Below are 18,194 nucleotides of genomic sequence, written 5' to 3'. Positions count from 1 at the left end.
CTTCAGAAGTTTCAATAAGTTGAATGCTGAACGTATTTGTCTCTTCAGCATTAGTAATACAGATTTTGGTTATAGAATGAGCGGTATTCCTATACATTATCAGGAATTGGTTAAGACCTTTAGCCAGGGAACAAAGTATGCTCTCAATGTATGTTTCATGGTTTGGACATAATGTTTTGCCTTGCCCTTTGTAGCAGAGTGGTATGGTGCAGACCTAATATGTTGCATACCATTCTCTTTCAAGAAACTTTCAAATTCTTGGGAGACAAATTGAGGTCTGTTGTTGCTTACCAATTGTTCAGGGAACCCAAACCTGCTAAAGACTTATAGTCTTTTGATAGTCTTTTCCAATGAAATGGATTTCATTACAGCAACTTCTGGCCACTTTGGATGAAGAACATACATAGAAAATAGAAGCAAGAGCAAGCCATTTGGCCCTTCGAGTCTTCTCCGTTATTTATTATGATCATGGCGGATCATCTAGTTCAATACCCTGACCCCGCCTTTGCTCCATATCCCGTCCCAAGAGCTGTCTGTATTTAATTGCTTCTTTAAATCACAGAACATTTTGGCCTCAACTGCTTTTTGTGGTAATGAATTCCACAGATTCACCACTGTCTGGGTGAAGAAATTCCTCCTCACCTCAGTCCTAAAAGGCTAACCTATTATCCTCAAACTATGACATCTAATTCTGGACTCCCCCACTATCAGGAACATTCTGAACCTACTTTGTGTAACCCTGTTAGAATTTTGTAAGTTTGTGTGATTCCCTCTTGATAGTCCAATGAATATAATCCTAACACATTTAGGATTAAGCAACCAATTTAACCAACTCTCCTCTTTTGGCAGTCCTGCCGTCCCAGGTATCAATCCAGTAAACTTTTGCTGAATTCCCTGTATAGCAAGAACATTCTTTTAAGGACACTAAAACTGTACATAATACTCCAGGTGTGACCTCACCAATGCCTATACAATTGCAGTAAAACATCCTTATTTCTACACTCATATCCTCTTACTATGAAGGCCAATATACCATTTGCCTTCTTCACTGCCTGCTGCCTGTGCAGTTACTTTCAGCAAGTGATGCATAAGAACACTAAGCTCAAGGTGAGTATGCACCTCTCTCAATTTGCACTTACTAAAATAATAATCTGCCTTCCTATTTTTGCTATCGAAGCGGATAACCACATACTTATTTACATTATACTGCATCTTTGCCATGTCCACTCACTCAGCCTAAACAAATCACACTGAAGCATCTCTGCATCCTCCTCACAGCTCACCCTCCCACTCAACTTTGTATTAGCTGCAGATTTGAAGATAATACATTTAGTTCTCTCTTCCAAGTCATTAACATATAATGTGAACAGTTGGGAGCCTAGCATAGGTCTAGTGGTACCTCGCTAGTCACAGTCTGCCAATCAGAAAAGGATCTATTATTCTAACTCTTTGCTTCCTGTTTGCTAAGCAGCTTTCTATTCATCCCAAGACACTACCTACAATCTCATGCCTTTAACATCACATAGCCTGAGTACCAACAGAAAGCAAAAGGTAGTGACTGAAAGCAAAGAACAAATTTAATTCTTCAACCAATTCTTTATTCCCTGTTACGAATTTTCCCATTTCATTTGTTTTTGTCAATCTTTTTCTCTTTACATAGCTATAGAAACTTTTACAGGTCAGTTTTTATGTTCCCCGCTAACTTGCTTTCGTGCTTTGTTTTTCCTTCCCTAATCAATCTTAGCCCTCCTTGCTGAATTTTAAAGTGCTCAAATCCTCAAGCCTATTACTTTTTCTTGCCAATTCTTCTTCCTTGAATCTGACATTATCTCCAATTTCTCTTGTAAGCCATGGTTTGGCCGCAATTCCCTTGCCTCTCTTGTGCCAAACAGCTTCTGGAGTTCAACTATTCATTCTTTAAATGTCTGCAATTGCCTATTCACTGTCTTTCCTTTCAGTAATATTTCCCACTCCATCATGGCCAATTCATGCCTCATTGTGGTTACCTTTATTGGTCTCAGAATCAATTACACCATTATCCACCTTGACAAGAATTCTACCATATTATGGTCACTCATCCCCAAGGGTTCTCTCTCAACTAGATTGCCAACTAATCCTTTCTCATTGCACAACACCCAGTTCAAGATGGCCTGCTCCTTTTGTTGGTTTTTTGACATAATGCCCTAGAAAACCATCCCATATGCACTTCAGAAATTCCACCTCTATTGTACTGTGACTAATTTGACTCTCCTAATCTATATGCAGATTAAAGTCACCCATAATCACAGATGTTGCTTTAACACCTGCGTCTCTGATTTCCTGTCCAATGCTTTTCCCAACTTTGCCGCTACAGTTTGGGGGTCTGAATATCACCCCCACCAGTGTTTTTTGTCCTTTGTTCCTTAACTCGACCCATACAGATTCTACACAATCTATGCTTATGTCTTTCCTCAATATTGTTTCAATATCATCTATATCATCTTTAATCAGCAGTGCAACTCGCAACACCTTTTCATAATGCTTACCTTTCAATTTGTACGTAGTTACTTTCAGCCTTGCTCGAGATGCAAAACAATTGGTCTTCCTTCACCCGATGGCATGATGTGGGATACCATCGCTTCAGCACCATAAGGGAATGCGTCATGCATAGATTAAGTCAAAATGTGTAACAATTTCAAATTAGAACAACACATCTTTGGCTTGCATGAAAGTGTTTTGCATTGATTCGACCACTCCCACGTGTTCTGGCACAAGGGGATATGCAATGGCTTTTAAATGGTTGCCAAATTTGAAACAAATTTTCCACAGTAGTTCAACGATTCTAGGAAGGACTGCAACTGGTTAATGTTCTAAGGTGCTTTTGTGATAACCTTGACCTTCAAAGGTGATTTATGAAGATCCGTGATGTCAATCACATGTCCCAAATACTAAACTGCAGACTGGAAGAACTCGCATTTGTCTTTGCAATCTCTGAAGAGTGGCATCCAAATTCTGAAGTGGATGACTCTTCTCTTCCAGTGACTAGAATGTCATCCACATAACACTGGACTCTGCTCAGTCCATGCAGGATCTGATCCATTATTCTTTGAAACATTGCAGGAACAGAGATGATACCAAATGGCAAGCCTTTATGTACCATGATTGTCTGAAGTTGCTGTGACTCCTGGTCTATGTTCATCTGTAAGATAGCATGGCAAGTTGATTTTGCTAAAATGTTGGCTTCCTGCTAATCCTGCAAACAGCTCATTGATTTGGGTAATGAGTACCATTCCGCACAAAATACTGGATTTAGGGTGTCTCAAATTCTTATGATCTATCTTTTTTGATGACTGGCAGTGTTGGTGTGCCCCATTTACTTATGCTGACGGGTTCCAAAATCTTCAGAAATCATTCTAAGTCACCCTCTACTGATAGGGGTTTTGACCTTGTCTTCAAGCATTTTGCTTGACTTTCTTCTTTACTCTTCAATGCAACTGCGATGCCTTTCATTACCCCCCCCCCCCCCCCCAAGTTCTGCATCAAACACAGTCGTGTGATTTCTTTAGAACTTTTATGAGGCCTTATTCTCCATTAGTTGTCAGGTTGACTTTGGTCCAGTTCAGTCATATCTTCTCTAACTATGTTTGATCCTTCAGTGCTGGATAATTGCCCTTTTACGACGTGGTGAGACAAATCTGTTATTTGTCCATTAAGTTGCACAGCTGTTCGATGACGTCCTTCAGTGGAACCGCTTCACCCACTTATGTCCTCAGTATTGTTCTTGAAGCTTCCAAGGGAGTATGTCTGAGTTTTTCCTTTTTTACAGTCTCTGGTACCAGACAGCTGCACCAACGTCAACTTCCAATACTGCTGTCCATCCGCATTGGAGTGACTCTGTATCTATTCATAGCACCAGCAAATGGCTAACACATTCAGTGGTAATTTGCCCTCAGACTCTGAGTTGCTTCTTTTCTTATCACCCTTTTGCACTGCATCAACAGTACTTTTGTTTGCATGCTTTTTTAGTTTGTTCTGATTTCTTATTATTTTTACTGTAGCTTGCTTTTTCTTCCAGCAGGCACTTTCTGTGACCCTTTTCTCAGCTTCTGCATACAGTGCCTTTACACAGGCATTCTGCAGCTGAGTACCCTGGCTTTTCATTTCAGTGACCTGTACGGGTTTCAAACTCTTGGCTGTTGGTTCAGCCAACATGTGTGCTTGAGTACACAAACCCAGTTGTTGAGCTTTTTTTTTGCAGCCAGCTTCTTCAAAACAGCAATTTCCTTAGCCCTTTTCAGAGTAAGGCTGACCTCGATTAGCAAACATTACTGTATCATTAGGGACCAGACCAGAAACTCCGGGATATATTATGAACCTATTAGCCTAGTTATTATTAACCTAGACCCCAACTTTATTTGAGTTTGGCACTAGTCCAGGCATAAGGTGTTTCACTCTAGGAGTGATTCTATCAATCCACCAGGAAGTTTTTATTAAGACAAACTTTATTTAAGAATGCAGTTAGAATATAACAAAAAGAATTAGCATAGGTTTCGTCAACTGAAATACTTAAGCATGACGAGGTGTAATTCTTAACAGCTATCTATCACTGTAGTTCCAATTTAAGCAATATCCCTACAAACGTAGATCCTTCTTCACTATCAATTAGCACAAAAACAGATATGCTTATGTGGATGCTTGATCTCCAGCCTTTTAACACACCTGGACAGAGATTTGGAGAGACACCTGTGTTCTGATTCCCATAAAGCGGACTCCAAAGAATGATATATCCTCAAAACAGCACAGGGAGTGAACTGGATTGGCTGAATAGCATCTGTGGTAGTGGGCGTGGGGAGGGCCACAGGGGAACCCTTAAATGGATCATTCACTTGACATTTCTGGCTGGAGATGATTGTAACTATTTCAGCCTGATCTTTTGCACTCAGGTGATGGACTCCTCCATCATTGAAGATGAAATAAACCAATAACAACCTCCTCCCATTAGTTGGTCCATTATCCACCACCACTCATGGCTGGATGTAGTGAATTGCAGAATTTTGATCTGAGCTGTTAACTCTGTCTGTAGCCTGCAGCTTCTATTGTTTATCATCTGACGTTAGTGTGCCTTTAAGAACTTTTTTAAAAAGTCATGTTTTCTGCAGTTATGTAATTTTGAGTTTTAATTGTTGCCAAGCTGCTTGCTAAAAGCATTTTATTGCTGCTTCAATGGCTTACGTAGGGTTTTGTTTATTTTTACTTGCGGCCGCAGGTACTTTCTGGGTTTTTTTTTTAACTCTGCATTATGAGGGGAAAGATTGATGACATGTCAGGTGGTTTCTTCCCAGAAGAATCCAAGGATTTATTTTCCGTTTCGGTTTAGAGTCAGAAGCTGTTCTGGTTGTCAAGTGACAGGCAGGTTTTCTCTCTTACTCCCTGGTGTAGTAAATTCCAATACTAGCTGGAAGCAGGGCTCCTGGCCTTCCTGAGGTGAAAATTCTGCAGTTGATGGTTTGCTAGTTAGTACCTAGAGCGTCTCAGTCTCTCTCCCTGATGTTTTAGGAAACTGTTACTTTGAGCTTGTCTGTATGTGCATCAAGAGAACTGCAGCATCCAACCAAAGGACTAAGTTCCAGCATCACAAAGGAATTTTCTGTGCTAAACCCATGGCAAGTTTATGGGATTTGTTTGGTTGAAATGGTAGTTAGCTGTTAAGGTTTATACAATATCATGGGTTTTTTTTCTTGTTTGTAATTGGTAAAAGTTATTGCTAATTTTCTTTCTATAGATGGACTGGAAAATTTGGTGGAGAAATGGCCAAGGGAATTTAATCCAGACAAATGCGAGGTGATGCATTTAGGTAGATCCAGTTCAAGTGGGAGCTATAAAATAAATGGCAGAACAATCCGGGGCATAGAGGCACAGAGAGATCTGGGAGTACAGGTCCACAGATCCTTAAAAGTGGCAGCACAGATGGAAAACATGGTGAAGAAAACATATGGCATGCTTGCCTTCAACAGACGGGCATTGAATATAAAAGTTGGCAAATTACGTTAGTTGTATAAAACTTTGGTTCAGCCACATTTGGAATACTGTGTCCAATTCTGGTCGCACGAACAGAAGGATGTGGAAGCTTTGGAGAGAGTGCAGAAAAGGTTTACCAGGATGTTGCCTGGTATGGAGGGTGTTAGCTATGAGAAGAGATTGAATAAACTGGGATTGTTCTCCCTGGAAAGACGGAGGCTGATGGGTGACCTGATAGAAGTTTACAAAATTATGAGGGGTATGGAGAGGGTTACAGTTGGAAGCTTTGTCCCAAGGCATAAATAACAATCACAAGGAATCACAAGTTCAAGATAAGGGGGAAAAGGTTCAGTGGAGATGTGCAGGGGAAGGTTTTTGCACAGAGGATATTCGGGGTTTGGTGAGGTGCCAAGTGAGGTGGTTGAGGCAGTTACGTTAGCTACATTTAAGACATAGGTATATGAACAAACGAGGAGTAAAGGTATAGATAAGTAAACGTGATCGACACAGGCTTGGAAGACCAAAGGGCCTGTTCCTGTGCTGTACTGTTCTTCTGTATACATGTTGACTGTATTCTTAAGTAAACTTTGTTTGATAAAAGCTCCCTGGTGGGTCATTTGAAACATATCTGAAGTGAAACATCTCATGTTTACCCTAGCCAAATTTAAATTGCAAAACTTGTGATCCAGGCTGACTTCATCAAACACTTCAGAGTTTCTGATCTGAATTATAACAATCATGATTATCGTGCTGTGTTGTGGCTTTACTTTTTTCCATATGTCTAATGCTGCTCTTGGCTTGCTTTCCATCACTTTACTGCACCAATGTTGGTCGTCTCGTTCACTGGTGCTTTTAGAGTGACGGATAAGCTGACCCAAGAGATTTCAGATCATGGTGAAACATGGCTCTCCTCCTACTGGTGGCCCACAGCACTTCTTGAATGCTCTGTTTTGGACTGCTCAATTCGTTCCAAGTCTATTGCATTTGACACATCTGAGATACCATACAAAACATTGGATTGTGTCCACTGTGTGAAAATGGGACTTCAGACTTGTGTGTGTTCATTCTGTTGTGGCTAAATGCATTTTCTACTAGTTACATTAATAACACACCTGCATGCAGTCAGATAATGAGCTACTGCCTAAACATATAGTTATTAATGCCTCTCTGGTTTTGTGTTGCTGCAGACTTTGCAAGTGACGGCGTGAGAAAATAGCAGATTTTTGACTGAAGCTTCAGACCTAATGTATCCGGAATCAACCACAGATTCTCCAGCTCGACTTTCCTTAAGACAGACAGGCTCCCCGGGTATGATTTACAGGTGAGGCACACACTCGACAAATGAGTTGCAGGAAGGTGCATGTTTTCTGGGCATAAATTAATGAGACATCTGCTCTCTGAACGCAAGTTGCAGGTGAGGCAGTTGCTTGTCTCTGGTGTCTTTAATGTAGAGAACTATTCTAAGGCACTTCACTGAGGCATTGAGAAAAATGCATCAAGAGTAATTTTTAGAAATGGTTACCAAGATCTTAAAATAAGGATGGAGTAAGGCAAAAAAGCTTAAACAAAGAATGCTGATGTTTTGGTGCTGTACTGAAAGATGTCTCCTTTTAATGTGTAACACTCCACAGGTTATACAGTGAAGTGTAAGTCTAGATCGTAAGTCTGCTGTAGGGCTTGAGCACATGATTTACCAAGGAAGATAAATGGAGTTGAGATACAGATCAACCATAATCTCATTGAATGGCAGAACAAAATTGAGGCACTGAATGTCTTATTCCTGTGTTTCTTTTGACTCGGAAAGGAGTGCCAAAGGTAGCACCTAATGCCAAAGGCCCTAGGAGGTCACAGAAGTGGCAAGGTTGTGAAGAATTGTAATTCAAAATGAGAATTTTAAATTAAACAATTTGGTTAAGAGAATTGGCAAGCACATGTAATTGGGGAATGGGACTAAGGATGGGATACCATCCTGATAGCAACCATAGAAAAGTTAGGACACAGAACGAGGCTGCTTGGCCCATCTTGTCCTTGCCAACCTGATTAGAAAGGTGCCCTTTCTAATCCCACCTTCCTGCACCTGGCCTATAGCCCTGTAGTTTACAGCACTTATAGTGCAGATCCAGGAGTATCTTAAGAGTTTGATCTCTGCGTTCACCATCAACTCGGGCAGCGAATTCCAGGCACACACTGCCCTCAGCATAAAAAATAATTCTTATGTCCCTCCACACCTTCCACCATTTATCTTGAATTTGTGTCTCCTGGTTCTAGAATCCTCCGCCAAGGGAACAATTTTATCTTTTCCATTTTTGGAGTTTTTTTAACATGCTGTTCAAGAGATTGTAAAGAAGAATGTTGAGACAAGTCGATCCTGAAGGGAAAGAGATTTTAGATTAGGAGTGCCTTAGTATTGACTTTCCATTATGCTCCATATAGATCTGGATTTGTTTCGGCTTGCATCACTTAATTGGTAAAATTTTGCTATTCTTATGCAGTGCATCTTATAATCTTTGCATTTTTTTTAAAGATTTTAATTTGATTGAAATCCTGTTAAGTTCAGAATATTTTGCAAATGTGAATTGTGATGTTTATTTAAATTAATAAACCTGGACGAAGAGCAAAGGCCTGCAGTATAGGATACTAACAAAACTAAAAGAAAGCAAAAGAAGGCATGTAAATTGAGTTTTAAAAACCTTAAAACTGAAGGAGAAGGGTTTGTGGTCCGAGAAAGACGGAATTGAAGTGGGATTTTAGTTCATCTTGCTTTCACCATTGATGCAGGGACGTAGGATTATTTATTTTAGAAGTACAGGAATGGAACACTGGATGATTTAGATTACAATTATTAATCAATTTATATTCAATTGATTGGTAAGTTCAAGTTAGCCTGAAAATGTGTAACTGTTGACTTGATGTGAATGCTGCGAAAACTCTTCTGTACCAAAAGATAGTAATTATTCGGCCAGTAGATGGTGCCATTCAGATGAGAAAAATTCATAGTTATGACTTGAATCTGGTGTACTTTCTCCTCCAGGCCACAAGAGGCCAATGTGTACAGCAAGTTTTGACCTCAGCCCGTAGAAACTTGCAAGCAGAAATTTTTGATTTATTATGGTGCTGTTTTGAGTTACAGCTTTGATTTTTGATGCTATGCTCAGTATTCAATGCTGTTACACACCATTTGTGTCATAGGTTTGCACACTATTGTTGGAAGTTTATATATTTATATCGATATAAGTTCACTCCTCTTCTTTTGTGACCCACTGTCTTGTATTTTAAGAATTCTGACAGTATTTGCAAATGAGAATGCAATATTTAATTTTAATGGAAGATTAAAAATCAATTTCTTCAAACTATAGAAAGTTTCTAATCTCTGGGAAGCGTAATGCACAATGGAAGATTGTTCCTTTAAGGAAATGGCTCCATTCCTCTTGTGCACCTCAATAGAGAGAGTTTTGCAGTGCACCCCACAGTTGATTGTCTACCCTATTGAGCAGAAGGATGGTATGTGGCACGGAAGGAAAAGTCCGAACAAGAGTATACTTGATGAGTATACTTTCAGAAATAATTTTGTACTGACAGACTTTCATAGCCTGATTAGCGTACAGTAGCAAGAAACCAGATGGTTCAAGATTCATTGGTTGTTGGTATCCTTCAATGGGAATGGCCCTGGCAATTTTTTTTGGGTCTTTTCAATTTACATTCTCAAGATTCTATTGTATTTCAGCATTTCCTAATTCTAAATTCTTTTTCAATTCTTTAAAATATAAAATTTGTTGAAAGTATTTTGTCATAGAAGTGCTCTTTTTAACACTTATAGAAAGATAATCATATAGCTGAAATGATGCATGTCTTGTTGGAAGTAATTAAAGAACTTAAAGATAATTGTACCAGAAATTCAATTATTACTAACATTAAAGTTATTTTTTATCAATTTAAAAAAATTATATTGCACCGTATAAATCAGAGATGAAAGAGTGACTGCATTTGGTTTTCTCCTCCTAAATAAAGGAGGATACCACTTAAGCAAATTGTTGGTTGGCTATATGGCACCCACTTCACACCAGTCTTTTCCCTCTTATCTTTCCTTGCACCCTCCCAACATGAGACCAAGACCTGTGGACTTGCCACCTGGCATATGAGCAGTCAAATCCAGGATGGTCAGATCAAAGATACCATAGTTACTGATAATGCTTTGTTGCCTATTGATGATCCTCTGGGACCAGCATCTCATCAGCTGCAACAGCTCCTTCCAAGGTTTCTATATGGGCCTTGTCTCTGGGATCTGTCATTTTTTGTGACATCTTAAGTGTGTGTAATTTCTGAGCATGAATGAACAGTGGCATGGTTAAGGTTACCTCTTTAGGAAAAGGTTGAACTATTTTTCCTCGTTCTAGGGTAACAAACATTCCACACAAAAAAGTCAATTTGTGAAACCTAGAAATGCAGCAGATTAGTGAATTTATTATGAGGTTTAATAATATAATGTTACAGTAGTTGCAAATTGTACAAAGTTCATAGAAAACCTTACGTAAAAAAGTATTTTTAATGTTGCTAAGTTTTTGGTTTCTCCTTCAATTTCCAATATGTTTCTAGGACCAATGACTTCTTAAATTAACAGGTACTTATATCTAGTGGCTAAAGATTATGTCACAGTGACAGTTATATCTGTCAAATACCTTGGAGTGGGTCTGATCTAACTGAAATCCTGGCTACAGGCAGCTGCAGTGTTATTTTATGGTCAGTTTCCATTTTAAGGCTGCTGACCAATGCTATTTTCCATTATGACGATAGATCACATCATTCTGATAGCTCAACTGAAGGTGTGAAACAGCCCACAAAATAGAATATGTTCCCTTTCACTCATTTTTTCTTGAGCATTGAACAACAAATTATTTCTGACATTGCAAGACTGGTTATGGCAATTTAAAACATAACTAAATTTTCCTTTACTTCTAACTTTTGCTGTGCTTGAGATGTGGGAGATTTCTCTCATCTCAAGCACAGCAAAAGTTGTGCTACATCTACATCTCTATGTCACTGTTTTTCTTTAGCAGAACAGTGGACTAGTAAACATTTTTTTGAATCAGTAGTCTGTCTCTTCCCCACCCCCCACTGCATTCTGAGCTAGTATAAGTAATACATAGAACGCAATATACTTTATCACAAGAACCTGCAAAACTCGTGTGCTAAGGCTTGCTGTCTTCTTGACAGATTATTGCATTGATCTTCATGAAATATTTTGTTTAAAACATGGGTGGCATTTGTGCAACACTTAAGTGAATCATGCGCCATCTTGCAATATGAATGTGACATCTATACATCCGTCTATATTTTACTGATAATTTACATGTGTCAAAAAAGTTGCATGTTTATTTATAGCAGTGAAATACAATGAAATATTTCGTACTTTTCTAATTACATATTCTCTATATTGTATCTATAACTCTGGGACCCATATCAGTGTTTTCCCACCTACAAAGTAACTATTTCTTAAATCCATGTAAAATATGCTAAGATTAATAGAGGAACTATTCTCAGTTCCTTTTGTTATATGCAAAATATTATCTGGTGGTTACTGTTTGTGGGAGCATGTTGTATGAAAAATTGGTTGCAGCGTTTAATACATTGCAACAGTGACTGTAATTCAGAAATACGTCATTGTGCGTAATGTGCTTTAGAATACCCTGAGGTTGTGAAAGACATGATGTAAAGGCGAGATTTAATTCAATTGAATCCCATTTTAAATTGGAATTAGAATATGATTTATTGGAATTTAATTAATGTATGTCCACCCCATCTTTGTAGCCAATAAAGCCATTTTCTTTTGTATTCAGATTTTAAGTATTTGGCCTTTTGAATTTATTAAGAAACTTGCTCTTTTTCTTTGCTTACTGAGAACATTAAATTACAGCTACATGCGACTTTTCTCTACCTTGTAGAGATTTGCTTAAGGCAAGCCTCTGATTACAAAAGGAATGTAGTCGTGCGGCCGATTTATATTAAAAAAAATGCTGTTGCAAAATGCCAATGCCAAAAATGTATGTTTAATTAATACAATAAAATTGTCCTCTAATTTCTCTGTGTTTAGATATAAGAAATTTGCTGGTGCTCTGCAAATGTCATTGTTCTTTGATTTATGATACAGACTCTCTCTCTTTTGTTATGCTACCTGAAGTGCCCGATATGGGAGTCCGAAACGGCAGTTGCAGTTTTACAGGTATCTCCTGCAGGCAGTTTATTTCTCAATCACACAGCTTGCTTCCATTTGTGCTTCCCTGTTGTCTGCATGCATGTGCTATTTTGCTGTGTTCATCTATACTTTGTTTAGTTTCGTATTAGTGCTACTGTGATAGTTCCATCATGGAGATGTTTTGGAATTGAATTTCTTTTGTACCTGACAGTATTTTGTTGCCATTACATTGTGTAGTACAGTGTTCATCATTGTAACATGATAAATATTGTGTCAAATGAGTGTAAACTGCAATGTTATTACTTAATAAACTGTGTTTAAGTGATATGAGAAAGTACTCATTCCTCTTCAAGGGTTAATGAACGCTGTTTGTGACTTGTGCAATAGTTCATGTAATTAAGAAAGTTCTTTAGTTCAGAAAGGCATCAGATTTTATCCCTGCTTATACTGAGTAAGCTGATCTCAGCTGGTCAGCACTTACTATGCTACTACTATGTTGATTTCGGTGTTAACTGGATTAAAGAGGAAAGATCAACCAAACATCTCACTCCCAGTAGCCCTGTTGGAAGTACACGTGGATGTTGTATCTGCCTTAGATTTTGACACCTTTGCAGTTGAGAAGATTGCTAGTACGCAGCACTCTTGACTTGTATGTGAATAATGGCGACTTGGATGAGGTATGGAAGGAAGAGGATATTTATCAGGAGAAACTTGGGAGCAGAAGAAAAGTATGATTTGTTAGTCAATGGCTATGAAACAAAAAAAGGGCTAAAAGTTCAGAACTTGAATGTAAGGCTGTAGAATTGAGTTTTTGAGTAGGAGATGTTTTTATATATTTACACTTGGTAAATGCTATAGCCTCGTTTTAATGTGTGCTATAATTAGCAGTGTTTTAGTTTTGGGTGATACTTTAACACATCTTTCAAAATTATGTAGTTAAGAAGTTGCAAGAAAGTTGGCACTTTCATAATGGTAGTTAAAGATTACTTTATTTCCATAGAGTAATACTTTTTTTCCCCCAAAGGGGATTTGTAAAAGATGTTTCTGTAAACAGCTGGTCCATTCCAGGCTCTGTCTTACAATTTTCTAGAAAATTGAAGTTGCTGACACTATATTATTGGAAAAAAGTTGTAAAAATTACGTTTGTGAAACTATTTTAAAATTAACTTTCTCATTTTGCTTGGTTTACTTGTGTCAAAAGTTTAAAGATCCAAACTTAATAGGACATAGCTTCTATACCATATGAAGATGCTGGTTTATAGGAGTAAATGCCATTTTCAGTGGCTATGCAGGATTTTCATTGTAGGTCTGGTATAACGTTAACTGGAACCTTGTTTGTGTAATTAATTACATTGTAAATGATTTTGGGAGTTAGTACATTTTTTCTTAAACACATTTTCACTTGAATTCAGTACAAGCACATCCAGTTGTAAATAATTTGTGTCTGGTTGCTGGGCAATGAACTATGAGTTTTAAAACCTCTGAATAGATAATCATTTCATGATCTCTGAGAATTTGAGAACTCGGTCTCAAATAGAAAGAAAAGATACACTGGAATCAGTCACATCTTTGAGAAAAAACTTTCTTTGCAGAGTCTCTACTCCCCATCTGGAAATTTTTCTGCTCAAAGTAATCATTGGTGGTTGTCCCCTGTTTTGGGGATAACATCTATTCAGGTTCATGAGTTTGTACCATGGGTCATCTTGTGACTGAACAGGCTGATTCCCAGCCTGCGCATGTGGGGCAGGTCATCCCATGATGCATGAAATCAAACTTTGCTTCTTTATCTTTCCTCCTTTGCTGCTACTTTGCCTCACCTTTAAGGTGTTTGGACTTGAAGCATGATGCAACTTGGTGGAAAGTTATTGCCAGTTTGAATGATTGGTAGTATGCCCCTTGCAGTCATTAATGTCAGCATTGCCGCCTTTCAAACAGAACTTGAGTGCCGTTGAAGCATTTTCTTTATCCTCCCAGTAAACTGACCATTTGAAAGTTGAGAAAACAGGACGTGGCTTGGGAGATGCTTTTTGATCACCTATCCGCCACATCCAGTCCATCAACGTTAATTTTACAGGAGTTTTGCCAGAATGCTTGTGGAGCTGGCTTCAAGAAGGACACTAGCATTTGTCCTCCCCTGGATGATGTGATGAAGGTGGACGATGTGATGAAGGGATTGCTGATGGAATTTCTCTGTGCTCTTATGTGTTGCTGATATAGAGTTCATGTCTGAGTTCAGGAGTGTGGTGATGACAACTGCTCTGTATACTAGCAATTTTGTTGACTTGCAGAAGTCTTTGTTGACACTTGCTGTCGTAATTTGTCGAAGGCTAAACTGGCAGATTTAGTCTAGTGTTGGATCTCCTAATCAATGGCAGCACTTTTGAGAGATGCAGTTTCCAAGAAACATATTCCAGAATATCTCCTTCAACATATATGGCACTGGAATATTTAGCTGACCAAGTGTGGGTTGATGTATTCTCTTTTGGTGATGTTCAAGGATAGGCCGAGTTTCTTGTATGCTGATTTGAAGAGATCGGGAGTGATTTGCAAGTCGAGTGCAAAGTGGGCAAAGACATTGCAATCATCTGCAAACTATAGATCATTTATGTCTGTATGTCATAGTGGTCAGTTTAGTTTTTGTGTGCAGGTGACTTGAAGTTAGTTTTCTACATTGCCAGTATTTGATATTCAGACCAGTGGGCAGTTGATCGCCTGCTGAGCTGAATCGTCGTTATCAGGTAGATTGTAAATAGCATGGTGGTTATCCACTCAACCTATCAATTTTATCATCATGAAGCAGTTGCAGAATTCTGATGAAGTTTATTGGACATACAAATCTTTGGAGCACAATCCACAGAACCTCATGATTTACTGATGATTTGGTCAAGTCAATGAATGAGGAGTTCTGGGTGTTTTTCAACATTTTTCTTGGATTTGCTTGGCAACAAAGGCCATGTCAGAGATTTCTTTGGAACGTTTAAAGGCACACTATCTCTAGGAGGAATTCCTCAGTTCTAGGGAGTAGGTGGTTCTGGAGAATTTGCATTAGGATTTTCTCTGTTCTGGATAAGAGGGTATTACCTCATTAGTTTCCACAGATTAATTTATCTCCCTCAAAGTAATGGAGGAAATGTGGCCATGGGGCCAGCGCTGAGATATTAAAAAGAAAAATTATCCTGATTTTTAAAAAAAAATACAAGTGCAGTAAGGTTTGATCTGGGTGAGAAATTGAGATGAAATTTGCAGGTCTTTAGTATAGGACAAATGAAAGTTCAAAGTATGGGGGGAAGATGAGTACATAATATATAATTGAACAAAATCATTGCTTTTGTTCAAGGAGGTATTGTAGAAGAACCAAGTTAATTGTAATGTTCTCTAAACTGAAAAAAAAATCCTCAATCTGTAAACATGGGCAAATAACTATTGTATTTTGTTTAAGTGCAACAATTCATGAACTGAAATCTGAATCTAAAAAACTTGGATTTGAAATTGGGTTGATTCCTTTTAACCTACTTCATTGTAATGGGGGTACATGAGAATTTCTTGACAAGTGATTTTCACTGTGCAGTTCAAAGAATCTGGCTTTTGTAGTAGTGCTTTCCGCTGAGCCTGAAAGATGTTGATCAGGCTGCACTCCAGGATTTGATCCATCCTGACACCTCCATGCAGTACTAAGGAAATGTAACAGTCCTGATGGTGCTGTTTTCAGACAATCTGATTTTGAAGAGCAGGTGAATTCTCCCAGTGCCTTTACCAACATTTATCCCTTTAGCCAACACAACCAAGAACAGATTAATTGGTGATTTATTTCATTGTTTGTGAGATCCACCACATACAGATTAGCTGTTGCATTTTCCTACATTACGACATTGTCTATACCTCAGAAGTAATACAGTAATCCACTTTCTATTATCAATTTATTTTAAATGATGCTGTTGAAGTGTTACAATGTGATTTCCTTTCTTATTATATTCATAATGCAAATAACTAACAATGTAATTATTTTATGGGATAAAACTAACGGTGAGCGATGAATATAAGCTGGTTTGGGATTAATGGTTTGTATTCAGTATCACTATGCATTTACATTTATGTTGAGATGTGGCTGGGTGCATGTGTCGAAAAGAGGACATAGTATAACAAATGGTTCTCATGCCAATACCGTAAAAAATAAAAGAAGTCTACTGCTGTCTTCGGCTGTCATCAGATAGACTATGCATTGGTCTTGCCTGAGGAAGGCCTCAAGCTACAAAATATTTTCTCTCATTTCTCAATTTCAGTATGTGCAGTAAAGCCATTGTGGAACCATTTGCAGCTCCCATGCATATGCAGTTGTGCATTTTCCAATATTAGGATTTTACTTTGGATTATATTGTTAGAAAATTATGCATTTTTTCTGGATTCATCTGTCGTCTTGTGTACAGCCGAATGGTCAGATATTCAGTGAAGATATCTTTATCAGGGAATGAAACATTAGGGAATCACATTGTTAATTGATATTTCCCTTCAGTACGAAGAATATCTTCAATGGGATGAACTGATTGTCTTTGTCTTTTTTTAAATTCCTGAGAGAACTTATTTTCTGATTTGGGTGCAGTTCATATAACCTGTTGGTTTGAAATGAGTCTTGGGTTGTTTGCACCCAATTTTCATATGTAGTTTGCTATTGTATTCATGTATAGTTTCAAGTACAGACCACTGGTAGGAGTGGAAAATTATAATTATCCATCAGAATAGCCGAGAAAACTCCTTGGCTTTAGGAGATTGAAAAAAACATTTCGATTAGTTGTGAAGCTGGAAGGCAAAGAAGATAAAGGAATGGGCAAAAATGAAGGGAAAGGAAAAGCAAGCTGTAGGCAAATGATAGTTTGTGTATAATTGCTGAAGTAGAGATGGTGATGTATGAAGCTATGTGGGGTGCACTCTATTATTCCACAATATCTACATAGCTCAGGACTGTGATATTCTTGCGAAGAGTTGATCAAGGTTCAGGCTTCAGCTGACTGTTGCTGCTGTCACTGGATGTAAGAGCTGTGCTGCATAGTTAACTACATATGCCCCTAAAGCAGACGGCACTTTCTGATGACTTGGAAACTGGAGGCTATTTGACATGATCACCATTGGATACAAGTGCCAGGGTTTTCAGATTTTCCAGTTAGTATGTTAAAATATGTACTTATTCAGTACATTGATCACAGTGGTTAGTCATTTTTCATGTAGTGTTGCCAAAAGCTTGACATTTAGTGATGGATGTGATATTGAGAAAATATCCAACGTTGTAGGTTGTCAGATATTGATGTATCTTAGTGTTGTACTGGGCTAGTTTTCTTTATGATTAGGAGCCTTCATGTGTGTTAATTGTCCGCCCAGTAGTGAAATGTTTATTCCCTCACATTGGCAACCACACCTTCAATTGCCTAGACCCCAAGGTGTTGAATATTCTCTTTAAATCTCTCTAGCTCGCTACCTCACTTTCCTCCTTTAAGACAAGGGTTAACAATGTATTTTAGTCATCCGACCTAATATCTACTTATGTTATTCGTTGTCATAATTTGTTTCATCTGCATGCTTGTCCTTTGAGATGGAGATGACCATGTTCATCATCTGAGGTATTTGGTAGGGTTCCAGTGACTGTGATTGTTGATCTAAGCAAGAAAAGTTCTGTGTTTGAATAGGATACCACAGATTGAGTTTTGTATGTGTTTTGGTTTTGTGCTTCCACGCCTTTCATTTCTCCTCAGCCTCTGATATGTACTTTTGAAGGAGGCCGCACCGTTTTGTTTTATTTGTTTGTGCCTAGTGTAATGATCCTGGTTGAGTTCTCCCAGGACTCAAAGTTGATACCAAAACTCATAGGTGAAATCTTCAGAATAAACTTGTAGCTCTTCCCTCGACCACCATGAGAGCACATCACGTGCTTAGCTTTCCAGAAATTCTCTTTAGTAAGAAACCAGAAGCAAGTGTCCAGCATTCTGGTTTCATGACCAGCCCAATTCAGTTGTGACTC

At 38.3% G+C, this 18,194-nt stretch overlaps 1 protein-coding gene across 6 annotated transcripts in view; it reads left to right on the top strand.

Moving 5' to 3' along the window:
- The window catches only part of kcnab2a (potassium voltage-gated channel subfamily A regulatory beta subunit 2a), a 271,332-nt gene that overhangs the window by 97,099 nt on the left and 156,039 nt on the right, over window positions 1-18,194 (top strand). For 4 of the 6 annotated variants that reach the window (XM_080214999.1, XM_080215004.1, XM_080215000.1 and 1 more), the window contains 2 exons: window positions 7,185-7,318; window positions 12,173-12,214. In XM_080214999.1, coding sequence (XP_080071125.1) covers window positions 7,242-7,318; window positions 12,173-12,214 — 119 coding nt within the window. In that variant the 5' untranslated portion in view covers window positions 7,185-7,241. The remainder of the gene's footprint in view (window positions 1-7,184; window positions 7,319-12,172; window positions 12,215-18,194) is intronic. The other 2 variants (XM_080215002.1, XM_080215005.1) reach the window with 1 other exon arrangement.

This window comes from Carcharhinus amblyrhynchos, chromosome 30, assembly GCF_965287045.1.
Source record: "Carcharhinus amblyrhynchos chromosome 30, sCarAmb.v2.hapA, whole genome shotgun sequence".
In the NCBI taxonomy this organism is placed as follows: Eukaryota; Metazoa; Chordata; class Chondrichthyes; order Carcharhiniformes; family Carcharhinidae; genus Carcharhinus; species Carcharhinus amblyrhynchos.
The sequence above is the reverse complement of the archived record's forward strand: the minus strand, read 5'-3'. Positions and strand labels throughout refer to the sequence as shown.